The 15,493-nt window shown below is 51.4% G+C and overlaps 1 protein-coding gene across 2 annotated transcripts in view; it reads right to left on the reverse strand.

Annotated features, from left to right (window-relative positions):
- The window catches only part of CCBE1 (collagen and calcium binding EGF domains 1), a 246,259-nt gene extending 231,452 nt beyond the window's left edge, over window positions 1-14,807 (reverse strand). The window contains exons 1-2 of one of the 2 annotated variants that reach the window (XM_086683131.1): window positions 13,126-14,807; window positions 12,684-12,764 (exon numbers count right to left, since the gene is read on the reverse strand). In XM_086683131.1, coding sequence (XP_086539257.1) covers window positions 12,684-12,764; window positions 13,126-13,256 — 212 coding nt within the window. In that variant the 5' untranslated portion in view covers window positions 13,257-14,807. The remainder of the gene's footprint in view (window positions 1-12,683; window positions 12,765-13,125) is intronic. The other variant, XM_025931339.2, reaches the window with a different exon arrangement.
- Between the last annotated feature and the right edge of the window lie 686 nt (window positions 14,808-15,493).

The raw sequence follows: 15,493 nt of genomic DNA on the forward strand, positions 1-15,493 counted from the left end.
GTGCTCAGTCTCAGATGACCAGACCTAGAAGGAACTCGGTCAAAGCCCCAAGCTCCCACAACGGAGGATCAGAGGGTCAGCCCTGGAGGCTCACGGGGACCGGCACCCACAGCTCTAGGAGGGCAGTGACAGGTCGTCCAGGTTCCAGCCCAGAGTACCCTCTAGCAAACCTGAACCCAAGGCCTCGGGGAGGGCCCCTTGGCACTCACTTGCCTTACAAGGAGCTCCCCAGCGAGGAGCTGAATAAGGTGCATCCAATGAAATATTATGCTGTAAAAGTGAGTTAGCGCCCTAGGTGATAAGAGGGGCTCCTCACCAATTACGGGTGGTGGGGGGTGGGGTGGGGAAGCAATTCTAGAACAAGCCCATTTCCATAAGAGGCAAACTACAAATATTGTCACACCGGCACAGAGAAGAGCGAGACACACATTCTGGTCCCCTGGCAGTCACTACCCTGGAGAGGGAATTAGGGAGCACCCACGGTGAGAAGTCCCACATCACTAGGATGTGCAACATGCACAGAGCAAGCATTGCGATTAAGAAGGGAAGATTTCCTCTTTTGTGTGTCCCTTTCCCTGCAGGAGCTTCAAAGCAGGGTTCCCTTTACTTGTTTTTCTACAAGAAGCGTCTTCCCCTCATCATTATGGCAATTTCCTTTTGCAGCATCTTCAGAAGTGGGGGCGAAACCCCCATCCCTTCAGGACACAGGGGGTCACCGTGGCCCCGGGAGCACCGAGGGCTGCACAGAATGACTGCAGAGATCGCATCAGATACACAGACCGAACGTGTCAGCACAATCCAACCACCGAGCTGTAGATAAGCGACAGGTTAAGTACACATCCCAAGACGATGCAATCATTTGAAAGGAGGCACGGGGGAAACGGGCTCTTAAGAACAGCCAAGAGCAGATTCACTGAAGACTTTGGACTTGGTGGGGCAGCTTGAACAGAGCCCAATGGCTAAGAGCTATGAGGGTGGGGGAGGGGAAGTCTACACTGGAGATGTACCATGAGCCCCCCACCCCCACCCCCCTCACGGCCCACAAGTGGCTCCAGGTGTAACAAGACCTCCTCCTCCTGCCCTGGGACAGCAGGTGGCAGCTGGACCGCCAGAGCCTCCCAGGCTAGGCACCTCCAGCCCCGAGCAGCCTTTGTTAGTGACCTCAACGTGCCCTCCGCAAATAATTTTCATCTGTGCCGCAACCTGAAAACATGGTTCCCAAACACTAGGGGTCTCTGGGAAAAGACTTGAAAGACCATGTTGGGGGGGGGGGGGGCAGAGTGCTGAGGAAGTTGTCAGGATCCTTTCATGCCTGGAGATTTTAAATATCCGTTCTGATCACATCCTCTCTAATAGGGTGCCACACATTATGCTGTCACACTCTGAAAGTGCATTTCAAACTCTGAGGTCATTTATGCACCACTTTACCTTCCCAGCCTCCAATTCAAGGAAAGCCCTCTTTAAAGAGCCTCAGGAGCATATCCATCCATGAAATGCAATTTCATTTCCTTTCTTAGTTTATAGTAACTTCTATTTCTAGGATTTAATCAACATGATTGCTGTTACTCAAAAAAAAAAAAAAAAAAAAAAAAGGCCATTTTTTGCACATAGCCATGCATTCTATGTAGACCTATTCGGGGACTGCCTGGCTTAAGGCCATATGGTAAATATGGGGCTCGGGTGATAACCATACAGTCAAACTGAGCATGTTGTTTTGTGTTCAAGTTAATTGCAAGCCTACAAAAAGCCTCACGTTTGCTAGGGATGGAGAGGTTCTTTCGGTGATCAGAACACTGAAGAAAAACCTAAAGATGGAATGGCAAGAGACTCTGACGGCACACAGGTTTCCTATCACACCATGTGGAAAAAAAACGGTGCTTGTGTTTGATGCTTGCAAGGAAAGAAAAACACAGCTTGACATTGAAAAGCTTTCATTTATAATACGCTGAGCCATGTTTATATCTTGGGAGAAGGTTCACGCAGTGCGGCAACAAAGCAAAATGTTTCTTTTAAAAAAGCACCAGAGGTCACTAAGTAGCTCCAGACACCAAGCTGCGAGCCCGCAAGAGGGAAAGAGTGAACGGTGGGGTCTGCACAAGAGACTTCGAGGTGCTCAGCTTCAGAAACGCAGACGAGCTCAGGAAGACCAGTGTTACCCTTCCTGACTCACCTGCACCCACAGCAGCGCTCCCCCAGCTGCCCTCGAATCACCCACCCCCCCGCCCCCAGGAGTGGAAAGGAGATGTAGGGAGAAAGACTGGGACCTAACAGACAAGGGATGAGGACACCAGGCTGATAGATGGTCCACCAACACAAACTCAAGCTGTAAATTCCCCTGTTGAGGGGCACGGACCCGCAAGGAAAGACAGGAGGACCCAGCTCCAGAAGTACCCATTTATCCTCTGGCAAAGAGCCAGGCTGTGCACTCCCTTTTGCCCTTTGCTCCAAGGTTTTCAGCTTTGGCTACAAGTTGGAATCACGCACGGAGCTTTGAAATTCCCTGGTACCAGGTACGCCCACCCCCAGAGTTTCCGACGTACCTGGGTCTAGCGTGCTATGTAGACACTAGGATTTTTTTTTTCCCCCCCGAACACTCACAAAGGGGTTCCAATTGTGCAGCCCAGGTTATGAATCCCTGCCCGTGGCTCTACGTCAGAAGCAAAGAGGAGCCACAGGAGAGCGAGCAAACCCTCGAACGACGGATCAGGACCGTGCGTCTCAACGTAACGTGCATAGGAAATGCCTGAGGACCTTGTCTAGATGCAAGATTCTGTTTGAGAAGATCTGGAGTGGGGCCTCAGCACCTGCAGTTCTGATGCCTCTACGTAAGGGTCAGAACAGTCTACGGCCTCCATCTGAGGTCCACCTAGAGAGGTTCCAAAGAAGCGAACGTTACAAATAACATTGTGGTTTATGCGATTTTCGATAGTTTAAGCCTTTTCTTTCTTCAGTGGCATTGAAGGCCCTTAGCTGCATTCGATCACTCAGGATCACCAGGGTGGACAGGGCCACTCATGGGAATTACAGTACGTACATAAAACATCCCCCCCCACACACACACACGGCCCAGTGTGTGCTGTGTTTTATTGGGAGGACAGGTTACAGGGCTGTATCGTGACCTTCCCAAAGCTGAAGTTGGAATGAACTCCAGTCCCTCAGGGTGGGACTCCATTTAGAGACAGGAGCTTTGAAGAGCTCACGACTTAAAATGAGGTCGTTAAGAGGGGCCTGATCCGATATGAAGTGCCGTCCTTACAAGAGAGGATCTAGTGAAGACGCCAGGAGGCAGCAACGGTCTGCAAGCCAAGGAGACGCTTGGAAAGGGATCAGTTCTATCAACACCTTCAGCTCAGACTTCTGGCCTCCGAAACTGCGAGAATGGGGTTTCTGTTAATGCCACCTGAGCCTAGGTCATTTGGGCAGGCCTAGCAAATGGACATGGGGGGTGGGGCTTGGGCTGTTGGGTCTACTTGTGAGAATCTGTCTTACACTTTCAGCCATTCCTGTGGAATAGACATTCCTGTTTCTAGCACTTCCTCTCCCCTCTAAACGCCACTTTTTGGTTTGTGGTTGGCAGGAGGAAAGCAAGGTAACCAGAAGATCAGGCCCTTAGGAAGAACCGTGGGTAAGAACATAGGTTCTGGAGTCAGATGGTTTGCCTTAGAAGCCGGGCTCTGCCACGCACCTGCTCTGGGACCTTGAGCGGGAACGGGCACGCAGACTCACAAGGAAAGCAGCCACCCCACTTGTTGCTGTGATTTCGGTTTTGGCATCCGAACTCCCTCCCTCTGTCGTCTCCTTTTCCAGCTGTGTTCCGAATAGAAACTGGTGCCCGGGGCACCCGGGTGGCTCAAGGCACCAGACTCTCGATTTTGGCTCAGGTCATGATCCCAGGGTCGTGGGATCGAGTCCGTGTCGGGCTCTGCACTCACAGCATGGACGCTGCTTGGGATTCTCTGTCCCTCTCCAGCTTGTGTGCTCACTCTCAAACAAAAAAAAAATTAAAAAGAAAAAACACTGGTGCCTGTAGTAACCTCCACAGAAGTACAGGGCTCCTGTATAAAACTTCTTTCCCTGTGTCTGCCCAGCTAGGCCAGAAGGTCCAAGAGTGAGGTCTAGAAAACAAATTAGTATTAAATTTTTACTGACTTGCAAAAAAAAAAAAAAAAGTCCTTCAAATTTTCCTCAGAGATAGAATCTCACTGACATTGGGTTCTACATTCTTCTAACCTTTCAGGGACTACCAGAACTCCATTCCAGTGCCATTTTTTGGAACGTCCTTGCCTGCCAAGAAGGTCTTCATGGATTCCTAGGAAGGCAACCTCTGCCCGGCCATGCAACTTTTCCACCACAAAAATCATGAGCTGTTTCAGTACAGACACCTCCCAAACGAAACCTGGGCCCATTCATGAGAGCAATGCCCAGTGACATCAAAGCGAGGCAGGGGGGCGCCAAGGTGCCCCATCTGCACCACCATTTAGCCAGCCTCATCTCCACAGCAACAGTGCTGGCTGGGCACACACCACGGGTCACAAAAATTCCAAGTGTAGATCTGTCACACTTCCCACACTCTCTTCACCTCCGTTTACTTGAATCCATGAAAATGGCGGTTACCAAGGTCAGAAGCTCCCACGTGATTTTAAGCATTTTCTCCAACTTCACCTCCAGAGGATGCTATTCCCTAGCAAGTTTTTATACCTTTTTGCTCTTTGCCACGCCCCCACGGCATTCCTCTTAATAGGTCAGGTTGTGAGTCCAACCTTTCCCTTTCCTTTCCCCAAAAGGCCATTAGATTTGGCTTCCCCCCTCAGAATATTGCTTCTAAATATTGCTCCCCCCTCACATGCTCAGTGTCAGAAGGCATCACTAGTAAGTCTTTGTGATCTTTACAGAACAAAAGAGTTGACGTTTTTAAAAGGCACTTCAGACTTTAAATTCAAAGGTTTAATGGCAGACACTGCTTAGCGGAATGGAGAAACAGAAGACTTCTTAGCCACAGAAGAAAAAACGTAATGTTACAACTCTGATTTAGAGTACCACACCCCCGCCCCCCCCGCATTGAAAGGGTTTTGATGCATGTTCCTGAAGTAGGTACTATCATTTGATTTTTGAAGGCAATGTTTCCCATGGTAGAAATTCAAAACAAATTCACAGAGCAGTGGCTTGGAGTCAACACAACATGGGATCATCAATGTGCAAAGTCAGGAATTAAAGTATGGGGTTAGGGGTGGGGGAGGGGAAGATCAGCCTTGGCAAGCCATGGACTACTCAACTAGCACAGGAAGCCGGGTCTTGAGAACACGCACAAAAGCAGAAATTAGTACTCAACTACCTGCAATAAGGTCAGCTTTACAACACTGACAAGTTACATCCTTTTATGGTATCTGGGGATGAGGACTTGGGGCAGGGGTGGCGGGGGGGGGGGGGGGGGTGCTGGGCAGAGTTCCAGCTTCCTGGAGATCAGGAAACCAAGTCACAAAGATGCACAGGTCAGGAGACCCAAACACAGTAAGGGAACAGAAAAGCAAGGACCTGAAGACAAAGCCGGCCAAAGGTCCCTAAAGTCACCTTCTTGAGACACTTCCATCTGTGGACAAGGTTCCAGATGGAGGACCCCACCCCCGGACCTCGTGTGAAGATGGCTCTGGAAGCTGACAAACTTTCTAGAGAGAGCCAGATGGTAAAGATCGGAGGCTTGGGGGGGGCCAAGTGATGTCTCTGTTGCATTTTTTTTTTTTTTTTTTAACTCTTTCAAGACCTACAAAGCATTCTTAGGCCATAAGTTGTGGAAAACGTGCCTTATGCCCTACTTTGCCGACTCCTGCCCTATACCCAACTCCCAGAGCCATCCATGTCCCAGAGCAGAGGAACCTCTCCTGGCCTCCTGCAGGCTCTCTACCAGCCACTGCTGTGCTGACAACTGCCATCACCATTCCCCGGAGGCTGGGGGGGGGGCTCACCAGAGTGGGGCAAACACAGAACAGCCCACAGACACAGCCAAGAAAGAAAGGTTGAGAACAGAGGCAAAGGCAGAGAACAGATGCAGTCCAGGTTCCTGAAATCCTGAAGGGTAGGGAAAAATGATCTTGTCCACACTCCACCAGACAGAACGAGGCAGTCTATTCACACCTCCAAGCTCCCACACACACTTTGGACTCGAAGCCAGAAAGAGGTGCTTTGCTCAAAGGGGGTTTAAATGTGTGGACCTCACACCCCACTCTCCCCTCTCCTCCCCAGAATGGAAATGGTCCAGAAAGTTCAGCTTACGACTACAGTGAACCAGGATGGGTTAGGACAACAAAGGAATGCGGAGGGACGTGCCTCCTCACAACTGTCTGCCTCAAGTTACCGTTGGCAAACAGGAGGGTGGGGAGAGCAGAGGCGAACTGGTTGTTCCCAGCGGGCCCGTTCTGATGTTGGCATCCACCTCACAGGGCAAAGAGCCAGAAAATTCAGTTCCTTAAGACCTTCCCATCCCAGTCATTCTTGGGAGAGACTTGAGGCACACGCTAACGTCTAACACCCCTGCAGAACTCTGGTTACCACCAGCCTTGGATTCTCAGGTTCCTGCTTGGCGGGGTTCTTGCGCTGAAAGGATACAGGTGGGCCTCTGGAATCTGCAAGCTCATAGGCCCTCCCGCAGATGTAACCTTAATCAGAGGTGCGCCAAAAACGGCCCCAAAGACATTGGACTCGAAATTCCTCTACTGAAAGAGAAATGGAATTAAAATCCCTAAGTCCTAGGAGGATAGAGGCGCTTTTTTTTTTTTGCCTTTTACACACACCTGGAGGCCCCAGCAGTGTGCTTGGCACATAGGGACTCAAGCGTTTGCTGAATAAATGAACCAAAATCGTTGGTAAAACTTTACAACTGCCCCAGAGCTTCGTGGAAAAGAACCTAGCTTGAGAAACCCACGGATGTTGTAGTTGTGTAGGTTTTCATCCCCAAAGAAAAGCAGTCAACAGAGATCTCTGTTCTCCAGACAATCAACGGCACTCCAAAGGCAAGACGCATTAACTCACAAAAGCAGGGAGGGTCCCGCTGGGCAGGCGGTGGTAGGTTTGGGGAAGCCGAACTCACTGACACGGAAAAGACTGATTGAAATGCAAACTTTCTCCTGAGCAGATAGAGTATTCTGGAATAAAGAGCGCCTTTGCTTCTTCCGGGTGCACCCACGCAGCTTCACTCAGATGAAGTTAATGTAGGAAGTCAGGCATCAATGACTTCAGAGACAATGAGCCCAGCAAACGGAGCCATCTCAAAGGGCACCCCAGGGAAAGCACAGCCTTTTGTGGTGAATTCAATGCTTGGTTGTTTCCTAGCACTTTGTGTTGTTCCTCTGAGAAGGAGTGAAAAGTGACACAGGCCCCTGCCTTGGCCGATACCTTCCACCCTCCCTGCCTCCCACATGGGTCCTTCAGCTGAGGATAAACGTGGAAGGGAGCAGGATCCCCCGTAAAAATGCAACCCCCGACTTCAAAGCCAGGGTCTATGGGACAGTTAACTACAGGTAGGAACACCCACATTCTGTTCAGGTGCTATCTGAAGCAGCAAGTGCATGGCATTAGTTGTAGCTTCCAGACTCAGCACCTGTAACACGGCAATGGTCGAAACGGGTCAAGCCAAGAACCAACGAAAGGCAGGACGGCATCTCAGCAGTGCAGGAAATCCAGTTTCTACAAAAAAACACAACACCACCACCACCACAAAAAGCAGCTTCCTGTCCCTCAGGCTAGAAAAGGAGGCATACCTGGATAGAATAGCAACGTGAGTTCTAGAAAGGCTAAGTCAACTTCCATTTGCTTGTCACAGTCACTTGACAAGGTACGGGACACTGTCCAGGCAGGAGACTAGCCTCTGACGACACGGTCGCAGACCAGGGGACACTCCAATACCCTTGTGAGGGCACCATCCAGTGACAAAGAGGGTCTAACGTGGGGAAACCGAGGCTGCCTGCAACGTGCTCGTGATTTAATCAGTTCTGCACAAAGCTACCTCTGTCTCCTACTCTTTTCATAGCACGTTGTCACCTTTAGATGGCTGGTCACAAGGATACAAACGCTTTCTGAACAAGGGACAGCATACCCCGAGTGAGAGAACAATTAGTCGTGGTGTGGCCACCTAGTGCCTGTCCTGAGCTATGCCGGCCACAGAACAGATGCACAGAAGGGAGACGAGCAGGCTGGGAACTGGGAGGTTTGTTTCCTCGTCTTCTGGTCACCACCAAGAACACCCTTGACTCTAGACGAGGCACAAGCCTCTAAAATCCTTTAAAGGGAACTAACTATGCCTCCCGCCCACTCATCACGCAAGTAGGGTACCTTATGTAGTCAGGAAGAAGCAAAGACCCGCTCTCCGTGACTTTTCCCAAGGCACTGGATTTCTGACCTATCCCCACATTTGGAAAGCCATCTAAAAACTGCTGTGTCCGGGGGTATACACTCTTTCTGGATGCGGTCGGAGTTTTTTCTTCCCCAAAACTGCCACCATCCTGCCCAGAACTTAGTGTCCAATCAGCATCTACCACGTGTACTCGATATGCCAAACATAATTCAGTAGTGATAAGGTGCAACCGTTAAATACATCAGCTCATTCGATCTTCAGGGTAACCCTGTACCTCCAGTACTAAGAATCTTCATTTTACAAAGGAGACCACTAAAGCAGGTTAAACTGTTCAAGGTCACAATTTAGTCGAGCTGGGATTCAAACCGGGACAGTTCCTGTGGTTTTGACCTTCACGTCCTCCTTAGGAGCTCTGTGACCAGATCGTGCACTCTACAGTCTTTCCTTCAACGTAGCCTCAGCTCGAGTCGTCAGGCTAGCAGTACGGCTCTAAGGGACTTTGCTGTCCTCCAAGTCTCCAGTAAACACACTTGCATAACTACCACCTTAACTTCGACCTCTTAACAGGATTTGGCAATGCACACGTTATGGAAAGGTGGGAGTTTTTGCATCCTTAAGTCATGATCTCCCACGGGATGGGCCCCAAAAGCAGTACCTAAGGAGACTCCACAGAAAGACCTACCACAGAGGGGCAGCTACGGGCCTCGGAGGTCCAGGAATCACAAAACAGTCACACCTAATGCAAATTAAGCACCTAACATTTAGTTTTCTCTTGCCCAGAAAATCATTCTTGGCCGCTTCGAATCTCTTCCCCATCCCGGGTAGTTACAGTCTGAACCGTAGGACTTTGAACTGGATCTATCCTCACGGTTTCAAAGGCCTTGGTCGAAAAACCAGGTCTATAAATGGAGATCAGAGATAGTAAGTTATTCTTTTATGTGCATTTTGTAAGGTTATCTTAAGGTGCTAACAGATTCTCAATGGGTGAAAAAAGTTACAATGTTTATCAGACAGCCTCAAAGATCGGATTTTTTGGACCTTTCCTACACCACGGATTATCTTCCAGGAGACTTTAACTTGTCATTTTTATGGACAGACCCAACAAACAAAAGGCAACCATTTTGTTCAAAGCTACGTGGTTGGGAAAGTCAACTTGTGGGAAAACCTTTAACAGCCACAGGAGGGTAACACCATGATAAAAGCATGCGCTTGGTTTTGCTAAACAGTCTGAGGGAAGAGATCATACATGAAGCAGTTACCAGCATTCACTCGAGTGTTTGAACTTGGGGGCACTGGGCACAATGCACATTGGGGTGGAGTCTCCACAGACAGACCCTGTGGTTAAGAGGAAATCCTTCAAGGAAGGAAAGCTGTACACATATGAACCAATTTTGGGTAGGACAAGGTCGTATGAAGTCCATTGTCTAAGACCAATCTCAAAGGCAGGGCTAATTCAAAAACGAGCCATGGTGAGGGGGTCTTCTATCAGGGTCTTCTATCAGGGTCTTCTGAATGCACAGCCACCTGAATTTATAGTCTTAGATCCCAGAAAATTCTGCCTCCTCTGTAAGATACGCCCGGCATGATGAAAGGGCCTGGGCCCAGACTTTGAAGTCAGACAAGCCTGGGTTTGGATCTCGGCTCCCACGTGTATTAACTTTGCGACCCCAACCGTGTTTACTTAATCCTGGAGGCTTGGTTCCTCCCCCTGTAAAACTGAGCCACCAATGCAGGCGGCCCGGTGGATTAGATGTGCATGTGACATGCATGGAACAGGGCTGAGTACAAAGTCCTCAAGGTTGTCATTTAACAGAAGGCTAATGTGGAAAAGTACTGCTGAGATGAAACTGTGTAACCCAAGTGGGCACAGGTGGCAGGAAAGGGGTCCAGAATCAACAGTCTGAACCCATCTTTCATTCTCTACATCATTCAGGGTTCCATAGACTTCTAGGACTAACTGATCCAACCAATACTAAAATGAAGATGACAGAAGGGAGTAAAATCCTTCATTCCTCTCCCTCGACGAAGTCACATAAAGTCATTTAACAAGTTCAGCAGGGACTTCTACAGTTCACCAGTGCTAAAAACTGTTAGGACAAGTGGTAACGAGTGGGGACCATCCATCTGCATTCCCTAAGAGGCATCTCCAATACTGTACTTAAGCTTAATCCAGGGTCGGCCAAGATGTGAAGAGTCTGGTTTCCCGGAAGGATGGTCCTTTCAGTGTTTGTCCCTCCTACCGCACTAACCACGGTGGGCACCTGCAGAAGCCTCTGTGCTTCTCGAAGGCTCGGTCTAAGTGGGTTTGCAGCGACCAGGTTGAAGACCGTGGTTCCTCTAGAAGGGCTTAACCTTTAACGTATATTGCACTAACAGGCTCTGATTTGGGAGGTCAGGGGCAGGCCTCGAGACTAACAAGCTCCTAGAGGATGCTGGTCTGCAGATCCCTTGGAGTAGCAAGGGTCTACGGGGCTCAGCCCATCAATTCACAACCCAAGCACAGTACTCCTGCATCCGTGGGGTTCAAAAGCAAACCGGGGCAGCAGTTGCCAACCTTGGACTTTACTCCCCTGACTTCGCGATTTCCTAGTCCAAAACTAATGCAGTATACACAAAACTCTCGAATTCCATAAAACCAGAAAACAGGCACGGAGACCATTAACCCCACTTTCCCCACTAAAAACCCCCTCCCTCCCCATTCCACTCACCACCCCCCTCCAGAACAAAGCTCCTTTTATTGTGATAGAAAAGATGATTTGTTAACCCTCGAGTGTTTTAACAGCTATCCAAAGGAACAGCTTGTCAAGACATGGATAGGGTCTCGAGTTTGTGTAGAAAAAAGCCACGGTTTTTAAACATCTGGGGAAAATGACGGTAACAGCGTCATGAAGTCAACTTAAGACACCTATCAGGGCACCAGTGGTTTCTGAAAATTAGACATGCATTCTGCAAAGGCCACTGCTTTATGTGCAGTCTGACCTTCAGGGACTGAACAAATGAGTAAACCATGTCAGGGACACTTTCCTCGTTAAGTTAGAGGCTTCGTGCTGTATTGATAGGAAAACCACGTGTCCTAGTACTGCGGTCACGGAGGACACAGCGATCCCCGTGCCCACACCCTCTCATGTCACCAACTGGGTGACCTTGCTTACAGTTAACCTCTTCTAGCCTTTACACCTGCGAACTGAACGGACTCACCCGTCCCCCCCAACCCCACGTGTTCAGTGTTGACTACTCACGTCCTGGAGACCACCCTTCCCAAGCCCAAGGAGTATGGACTCGCTTAAATGATAGTCCACTGCCAGTGGCAGATTTTAGAGCGCGGTACATAATGTAACTGATTACCAGCTTTTAGATCGTTTAACTTGCCAGCCCTGGAAACCCACGCAAGCTTTTGAGCGTGTGAAATAAGGTTTCTACAGCTGAAAACATGGTAATGCTGTAACAGATGAACCCAAGAGTAAGGCTTTCTTCCAAATTCACTTGTGGGGACTTCCAGATTATCTTGTAGGATTTATCCTGGCACCCCAGAGTGTAGGACCACCCCCCTGAAGACAGTGTGGCGCGGATGTGAGATTCCCATCTCGCACAGTACCTTTAAAAGGCAACTTGCGTTCATGGGTACGTGTTTCCATCCAGGCAAAGCACGGAAACAAGCCAGGAACTCGAAGGTGAAAACAAACGGACCCTCACCTCTGAGATAGCAAGCAGGGAATAGGGATTCTCTCCTTTTGTTACTGAGAACCACCTGGGAAGTACTTCCCAGTTTATAGACCCCCGAACCAGGGGTAATTTTAACAGGCATCCAGGTCATCTGTGGACTGCGGATTCAGGAAGTCCTCTCCTTGTGGCTCAATCTCGACGTTGTTTTCGCTCAACACAACTACGTCCACAGCCCGCAAACCTCCCCCACCCTTTTGCCCAGAGACCGTGACAGTGTCACAAGGCCCCGGTAATGGTCAACGTTTCTAACCAAAACGCAAACGCCGCCAGCCGTGTTAGCTGTGGCGCACGGTTTGATACCCACGGTCCGATCCCCTTTCCTTAGAAGCTTCCAGCCTCGCCTCCTCTTCTCAGATGGCTACCACGCAAGGTATTCCGGGAAGCGGTAAGCCGCTCGGGGTCTCAGGTGCACTTAGGTGCAAGCTCCAGGTTCACACTCGGTCGCCCGTCATTGCTTTAGCCCCAAAACCACACCGGAAGGGTTGTACCCAAGAACTCCCCGAGCACGTCCCGGCGCAAAGCGAGCGCGCCTGCAAACCCCTCCTCTGCGGAGCCGCCTTTCCAAGCAGCCAGGCAGGGTGCGCCCTGGCGGACTCGGCAAAGCCCCAGGGCTTACCTGAAACACGTGGTGAGCTCACCCGAAGACTTCAGACACGGGTATTTCGTCGTGGCGATCTTGTTTTCCGAGCAGATCTCCCTAAGCAGAAAAGGTCGAGGAGCAACTTCGCTTGCTGGCCACGGGAGGGGAGGGGCAGGGTGCGCGAGGGTGGCAGGCAGCGGCGTCCCGGAGCGCGGACGCGCAGTGGCCTCAGGGGCTGGGGCTGGGCCTGGCGGGGGGGGGGGGGTCCCCGCGCGCGAACCGAGCCCCCAGGACGGCGGTAACAGGGAACACCGACACACTGATGAGGGACCCCGGGCGGGGAGCCGAGTTTTATGCCGCCTGGAGAGCCGAGCACCCAGCCGGCGGAGCGAGGGCATGCGGGTGCCTGGAGGAACCGGGGGTACCGCCCGCACCCCGAGAGCCGGGCGCCCACCAAGCCGGGGCTGGCAGCGCTTACCTGTCACCGTCCTCGGGTTCCTCTCGGTAGCTCCACGTGTGTCCCAGCGCCAGGAGCAGCAGCAGCGGACCCAGGCTCCTGCCCAGCTGCCCCCTCGCCACTCCTCCCCGACTCGGAGGCGGCGGCACCATCAGGGAAGCTCCCGGCCTCTTCCCGGCGGCGCCGGAGCTCTCTCCCTGCCTGCGCCCGGCTCGTCCGCGGCCGCCGCCTTCCCTCTCCCCGGCAGGGGGCGCCGGAGAACAGGGGCGTCTGCGCCACCTGCGCGAGGCACGGGGCTGGGGGCGTCGCGGGGCCTGGGGTCAGGCCAGGAGCCGGGTGCCGGGTGCAAATTCCGCGGAGGGGCGGGCGGAGGGGTCGTCTGCGGTGCACGACCGGCGCGAGGGTCGCGGGGCCTAAGCCGGCTCGCCCGGGGCCGTTCACTCCGGATCCACAGACTCACCGGACTCGACTTTGGGCTGCGCCCTCGCCGCTCTCCTCTTCCTGGGCTGGGAGGGAAGGGCAGGGCGCGCAGAGCCGGCGGCTGTGTGCATCTCGCTCCAGGGTCGCTCGACCGCGAGGAGGAGGAGGAGGAGGAGGAGCTGGCTCGCACCCCCCGGAGAGGGAGGGGGAGCCCAAGGGTTAATCAGCCTCCTTCCTGGCGTCAGGTCACTTCTGAAGGCCAGGGCAGGCTTGCGGCTGCCTTTCCCCCTCCAGCGCCTACGCCGTGCTTTCCCGCCACCCCGGGCTTCACCCCGCAGGATTGGGGCGGGGGGGGGGGGGAAGGAGTCAGAAAGCTACGGCGTCTCTCCACGCCCGAGACGGCGCAATTTACAGGGCGTAGTAGCCTGTCTTCCCTGGAACCTTAGAAGAAAGGTCTCCCGATCGGTTACACTTGTATCTAAAGCCGCTTTTTTCTTCCCAGCCCGTGGGCCGAGGCAAGTGAGGAGCTCCCGGCGGCTCTTCCTGGGGGCTTTTATAGCCTCTCGCCCTAATTGGCTTTCGTGCTGTTTCCACGCCCCGTGGGCCAGCACACGTGAGCGCTGGAAACTCCTGGAAGACCAGGTGAGGCGCGGAGGGGGCGGTTAATCACCGGCCCTGCGCGCTGCTGGTGAACGCGGCGGGGTTCGCGCGGAGCCAAAGCCCGGTGGGGGCGGTAAATCCGCTGGGCTTAACTTGCCCACCGCCACCGTAATTCGTTACACCTCTGCATCGTAACGCTTTGCTGAACATCAGGAGTTTTTCTGTGCCTGTTAAGGGAAAAACTCGTGACACAGACGTGCCGGACGGAGCCGGCAAGTGGTCGCGGCCCCGAAGTGCATGGCAAGAGCACGAGGTTGTAATGCCTGGCCTCTTAACAGATGCGTGGTGTTTTGCAGCCGCGGGGCGAGAAGTAGCTTGTTCACAAGTTACCGGTGTGAGATGTTTTGTTTCAGAATGTTCTGGTCAACTGAGAATTGCCAGGCGTATCACCGACACCTTGACATTTTTAATAGCAGTGGCGTCTTCCTCCCTTTGTAGAATGCTTTTAGATTTGCCACAGGGTTTTCACATTCATGAATGTGGATTTTATTGATACACTATCCCTTGAAACTAGGAGTCTGATTTCTTAGTTCAGTGAGATGTTTTTCCCTGGCAACGCTTACACGGAGACAGCAGACCATAAACCAGACTCAATACTAAAATACGGTGCTACACACACGAAGTAAAATGGGGACACTTCCCTCATGAATGTTTGTGATTGGTTGAGTGATTTACTTTTTATTTTTGAGAGAGACAGAGAGAGCTGGGGAGAGGGGCGGGGGAGATAGAGAATCTTAAGCAAGCTCCGCACTCAGCTCAGAGCCCATCACGGGGCTCCATCCCAAGACGGTGGGATCATGACCTGATCGGAAACCAAGAGTGAACGGACTGAATCACTCAGGCACCCCTATGAGTTTTAAATGAGGTAATACATATAAAGTATTTTTCACAGTGCCCAGCATGCATTGTGTGCTCAGCAGACATTAACTGGTAGCATTTTTAACATAATTATTGCACGGATCTTTCCGTTTTAACATTCTAGTTTTTTCTGCTTTCTAGATAAATAGAAGTTTATTTCACAACAGTTGTTTGGGTTTCCAAGGAGATAACCTCTCTAAGCACATGAAAAATGAAGGCATCCTGGGACTGGTGAAAATTGTATCACTTTAGATTGCACCACAGGCATGTTTAATCTCCATCTTGCAGGGAGGACGCTGTGCTGTAGGAGGTTCTCGTTTTATTTTATTACCAATTATTCTGATATTTTGCTATATTTTTCCTTGTTTTGTTTTTCTGCTGTTGCATTGTGGATGTCCGTACTACAAATAATAGAATGGCGAGGGAGATTAGTTATTACTTTCATTCAATA

The sequence above is a fragment of the Puma concolor genome, chromosome D3 (assembly GCF_028749965.1).
Source record: "Puma concolor isolate L17-30 chromosome D3, mPumCon1.1.hap2, whole genome shotgun sequence".
Lineage (NCBI taxonomy): Eukaryota > Metazoa > Chordata > Mammalia > Carnivora > Felidae > Puma > Puma concolor.